This window comes from Drosophila eugracilis, unplaced genomic scaffold, assembly GCF_018153835.1.
Source record: "Drosophila eugracilis isolate 14026-0451.02 unplaced genomic scaffold, ASM1815383v1 contig_408, whole genome shotgun sequence".
NCBI lineage: Eukaryota > Metazoa > Arthropoda > Insecta > Diptera > Drosophilidae > Drosophila > Drosophila eugracilis.
The window spans coordinates 663989-670062 of NW_024573270.1; the positions used below are offsets into that span (position 1 = coordinate 663989).

At 44.6% G+C, this 6074-nt stretch overlaps 1 protein-coding gene across 1 annotated transcript; it reads left to right on the forward strand.

Moving 5' to 3' along the window:
- Positions 1-4106: 4106 nt before the first annotated feature.
- LOC108103803 (casein kinase I) lies at positions 4107-5393 on the forward strand. Its single transcript, XM_017209484.2, has one exon. The coding sequence runs from the start codon at positions 4193-4195 to the stop codon at positions 5225-5227; it is 1035 nt and encodes a 344-aa protein (XP_017064973.1). The 5' UTR covers positions 4107-4192; the 3' UTR covers positions 5228-5393.
- Positions 5394-6074: the final 681 nt, after the last annotated feature.

The window sequence follows — 6074 nt, forward strand, 5'->3', positions numbered from 1 at the left end:
CCTTTGACATCTTACTGGTTTATTGCGCGTTGGCCGCCTGGCCGCCAAATGGAGAAAGAAATGGTCGTAGAAGGGGGGCAGCCGCATTTCAATTATGTTTTTACGGCTTAGAGTTAATTGAAAAGCAATTCGTAGGCAAACACAGCAATCGGCGGATGGACAGTCGTCCGGAGTGCAAAATGAGTGGCCGGACGGGATCTTTTGGCCGCTTAAAAATTCATAGATAAATAAACAGATGCATGCCATGGCGTGTATGTGTATTTTTCCTATATATATATATATTTATATATATTTGTATATGTGTCAAAATGTTTTTTGTTTTTGGTTTTACTTGATTCTCGCTATTGACTTTGGCGATTTCAATTAAAGCACGTAATTGATTAACATTGAAGCGAGAATAAAAATTGAAATTATATTTACTTTTTATTATTGTCCCGCCAGCCGCCGCGCACTCTTCTTCTCACTTTTCATTATCCATAAGCTTGATAGGCAAAGATACTCTGCCTTATTTTTGGCAATCTTGAATTTTGTATATTAACTGAAGGATTTGCCTGAAACACAGTCTATATATATAGTAAGCTATCAGTGTTTTGAGAGTTAATCAAAATCATTAATAGAGATCTATACTTTTGTTAAACTCAAATCCAAGTTTATATCATTTCTTTTGCCTAAAAAGTGTATTCAAAACTTCGATTCGTAGATTCGTTCCTCAATCCACATTTCGGTTTTTGTTTGTCGAAACTTTAAATAACATTTGCGGTGAAAGGCGAGGGAGCTGAATAAATTTTCCAATTGCGTTGATTTGTAATATTTGCTGTCGTTTCATTAATATGCGATAAGCATTATTGTTTCTGGGCAAATGCCACTCTGTGTGTGTGTGTGTGTGTGGCAGGCAGCAAGACTGCAACACATCGATGATTATTGCGGCATAATTGTTGCAAAACTTGAACTCTTTGACCGTACCAGCAACGGACAATCAGCCAAGGAATAAAGGATACTGTCCTCAATTCTCATTCCCATCATCATCATCTGATCATCGTCATCATCCTGCAGCAGCCACCCTTCATCCGGACTTAACCCCAGCCGCCCACACGCCCCCCTCTTGGCTCGGATTTGCATAATAAATGAGACACAAAAGCCAAGCGGCTACTGTCACATGGCCAATGGGGAAACTGGCCATGTGCCATCTATAATGATGATAATAATGATGCACAAATGCACACACCACTCCTCGGGAACAGGTGTAAAATGGGGAGGCAATTGAAGTGAGAGTTGACTTGGACACAAATGCAAATCGCCTGCATATGCCAAAAGGGGCACTGTGAGAAAATAATGGTGCTTAAAATGGATTTTATTTATGAGAAAAATCATTGGAAAAAGGTCACGGAAGTTAGCTGCGGTTTGAAAAGCCACTTCTTAAAGGTGACACTAAAACTATTCACTAGACGAAAAACGTTGTCTTTTGAAATAAATTGCTACTTCTTTACAGAATTTCAACTTATATAATCCTTCAGCTAGCTCATTTCCTTTTCCAATTAAGAAGACCAAGACCAAGGATTTTCTCTAAGTGCAACCAACCAGTGGCAATGATGAGCTGCTGGAAGAAGGGGATGTTAAAAACAGAGGAAGCGGGACAAATTGCTGGGGAGGAAGGCGGTGCAAAATGCAGGAGCAAAACAATATGCAAATTTTGTTGCATACTTTTCAGAGGCAGCGTGAAAATCATTGCAGCTAAGCAGACAGAAGAACCCCAAACCATCCGCCTCGTACCGAACCCCACGATTTCGAACCATAAAAACCCCAGACCAGAAAGTCAGACAGACTCTACTCTACTCTCCAGTCCAGCACACAGAGCACAATCAAACAAATTCACAAATAGAGCAGGACGGGTTAAAAGAACAAGAACGAGAGGGCAATAGAACAGATATAGAACAGAGTGAGTGAGAGAGACAGGGCTACATAATGCCTTTCCGGTATCCAATAAACCGACTGCACTTGGACAGCCCGGATTTCCGCCTGAATCATTGATGAGCTATTAAAGTCATTTATATTTTGCTGTTTGTTGTTCGTCCAACTTCAGCACCATCAAAGCGGACTCCTCTCTTTGTGTCTATCTCTGTCTGGCGCACTGCAGTCTCTAGTCTCTGGTCTCTGTCTCATCCATTGGGTGTGCAATTGCCGGTTCTACATAAACTTTTGTCACGTTTGTCCTCGACACGTTGGCAAGTTAGTTTCTGTTCAGCGACAGGATAAGTTTCATATTCATTAATACTCATTTGCAGCCGGGAAAGAGTTATCGTTTACCTGGGAAATTGAACTGGACCCTGGCCCCACGATGGGGGGGGGCTTAAAGGCTTTCATTTTGCAATATACCAGGCTATCTATAGTAATCGGTTGGAATCGTTATCTATATATATATTGACAAAAAGAGGAATTTACTTTCACATATCAATTAAGTTGACAGAAAGCAATCAAAGCTACCTACCTACCTGCTACCTTTAATGGCCTCCAATTTCATCTTAATGAGGTACAGCAACTGCAGAGTGGGCGTGGCAACGGGAAAACACACACAACTAGCCAAACAATTGAATGGCGATTTTGGAATCCATAAAATTCCCGAGCGAATGTTGTAAACTACAAGTTGCAGGTGGGCGGGAGAAATAAGAGTTGGCCAGGCGGATGGAAGTGGCAATTTCCACGTCAACAACAACAACAACAGCAGCAGGAGCAGCAGCAGCAGGAGTCGCAGAGAAAAGCCACGACAACGACGACGTTGATGGAAATGAAAAGATAATTTACCCGCATGTTTCAACATCAGCGACGGCCACGCCCACAACCAGACGGAGTGGCTAGGCCTTGGAGTCTGGATCGGATTCGGAAACGCTTACTCCTTCTGAATCGGAATCCAAATCCAAGCCAGAAACAAGAGCTTGTGGCTCATCCTGGTCGTCATCATCATCTGCCCATCATCCTAATCATCGCAATCGTCTTCATCATCTTAGCCATCCTCATCATCATCATTATCATCATTGGAATACCCATTGTGGTGGCCACTAATGCTAATGCCCGGCTATCTGTCTATCCATCAGGCGGCCATGTTATGATGTAAATGCCAGGCTTCCAGCCCCTCCTTTTATTTCTGCTTTTGGCACTGAGAAAAACAAGAGGCAAGAAGAATTACGCGCGATTTTCATCTACAGATTTCACTTTTTGATAGAAATCATTCGAATATGGAGAAATCCCCAAAGTTATCCTCTTCTGATTTACATATTTTTCTCTCTCTGTACTGATGATGATAATGGACCCGGCTGCAGCCTCAATCCCGCTTCATTCCAGTTCAAATATGTCGCTTCCGTCTTGTCATTGGGCTTGCAGGCAGCCAGTAAGGCTGCTGCCGAACATTCGCCAGGAGGCAAGAGGGGCTGGTTTTCCAGGGGATAGGCAAATCGGAGGGGATATGGCGGACATGTTTCGGTGGAGAAGGAAGGAGGATGGGTGGGAATAGATAGATAGATAGGCCATCGGGTGAGTGGAGTTTGGCAACACGCACAGGCCAGGCCGAAGGCCCACAAATTTATTGTTCTTAAACATCTGAGTGGGCCCGGAGAGCTTCTGGTGCTCCTGGTGCTTCTGGTGCTTCTGCTGCTTCGGCTGCTATATTTGAATGCCAAGTTGCCAGTTGTCACAATGTGAGTGATATATAGCCAAAATGTCAAATGTCAGCGAAAGACATTATTACTGGCTAGTTGATCCGTCCTCGTCGCCTCCATTTTGGCCTCCACCTCGAGCTAACTCCACCTCCTTCTGCCCCATTCACATCCTCATTTGTGCATTTGTGTCTCCGTCTACGGATGCCGCCGTCTGCCAGGATAATCGATACGCACAAGTACACACACACACACACGTACGTAAACAGCCCTGGCAGGATGACACATTAAAGGATTGGATTGGGTTCGGTTAAGGATTCCCTTAAATCGCACTTAAAGGGCGATCAATGTGGCGGATACTTAATATAGACACACTTTATGGCTGATTTAAGGAATGAAAAAAGTTGTATTCTTTAAACTCAATGTCACTATTTGAACTACTCAAAACGATCATAGACTTCCCTTTAAATATCAGAAATATATTTTTAGAAATTCCCATTTGGATCGAAGAACAAAAAGAAACACCAAAACAAAAAATTTTAAAAATGGAGCGACTTCGAATGTCCCTTAACCGTGAAGTGCGTATCGGCAACTATAAGGTGGTACGGAAGATTGGCTGCGGATCCTTCGGTGATATATATCTGGGCATCTATATCCACAGTGGCGAAAGGGTGGCCATCAAGGTGGAGAGCACCAAGGTCCGTCATCCGCAATTGAACTACGAAAGGCGATTATATCGCGCGTTGAGAGCAGCACCTGGTTTACCGAGAATTCGTTATTACCACAAAGAGCAGCATTACCAGGCGATGGTAATGGATCTACTAGGACCATCACTGGAGCGTCTTTTCCAGTTCTGTGAACGTGCCTTCACCATCAAGACCGTCCTCTTGCTGGCCGAGCAAATGGTACGACGAGTTGAGTATGTTCATAATCGTGGCTTCCTCCATCGCGACATCAAGCCGGATAACTTCCTGATGGGTCTGGGCAACATGTCCAAGCAAGTATATCTCGTGGACTTTGGTCTGGCCAAAAAGTTCATGGACATAACGACCGGTGTGCATATACCGTATCGTGAGGAGCGTCCCCTAACGGGTACCGCCCGTTACGCCTCCATATGCGTTCATGCGGGCGTTGAGCCGTCGAGACGCGATGATATGGTGGCCGTTGGCTATGTCCTCATGTACTTCAATAGGGGCTCACTGCCATGGCAGGATCTAAAGGCATCCACCAAGCAACAGAAGTACGAACGCATCCATGAGAAGAAGATCTCGGTTAGTGTGGAGGTCCTTTGCGAGGGATTTCCCTGTGAGTTTACCATGTATCTGAACTATTGCCGCGGCATGGGTTTCTATGAGAAACCGAAATACGACGACATCTGCCGGATGTTCAGAATGCTGCGTGATGGCATCAATCTACGTCCTGGCCTCATCTACGACTGGGACATGCTGATGATGAAGTTCCATAATACCCAGAAAAATCCGGGCATTGGTCAACGTGTCTTTCCACCCAAACAGGAGGAAGATGAGGGCCATAGTGGTGAGCCGATTGTCAAGGACGAAAAATGCAACAATTGGCCATGAGAATGGATGGAGATATTCCTGGGGAAATCCTGCAGACCTGCAAGTCATCCAAAGTGTGTGTGACATCCAAAATTCATAATGACGATAAATTTCTTAAGTTACCTAACCTGAAATGAGAACCACCTCCCTCGCTTGATAACTTTAAATTAAAGTAAATAATATCTAACATTTTCCTATTACATTTTCCACAATCTCTGCCTCGACGAGATAGATGCCTGAATGCAATGCTAGATCGACTTCTTCCCATTGGAACTATCAACTGTTGCCTTTTGTTTACGCACCGACAGGAAACAGTGATTTGAAGAGTGGACACAAGCACAGATGGATAGCGACCAAGTAAAAACCGGAATCCCATTTTTCCTTTAGTCTCCGCAAACAGATGGGCCAGATTCATACCTACATATATCCATCCATCCATAGATAGATGGAAAGATGGGCTTTGGTTGTTGTTTGGAAGACATACCCCCCACCCCTACCCACGGGCTAATAAAAATGGTTCGGTTTTTCCAATTCGAGAGGCGACAACGATGGTCATGCCATGCCACGCCCACTTTTAGGTATGCAGAGATGTGGATGAAGCGTTTCCCAGTGGGCAGTTGGCAGTGGGCAGTGGCATCCCGGCAAATAGAGCAATTTAAATTGGAACGTGATTATGCAAACGTTTGCACAGCTTAACTCAAGTGCCGCTCCGTGCCGCTCGGCCAGTTGGCCAGTTGCCGCTGCTCACAGAGACGCACACACACACACACACATGGCCAAGAGTGCTTCCGAGTGGCCAGTAGAGTGGCGCAACCAGAAGAGCAGGGGGGAAAAAAAGAAAACGAAGAAGAACGCTCAGAAGTAGCCG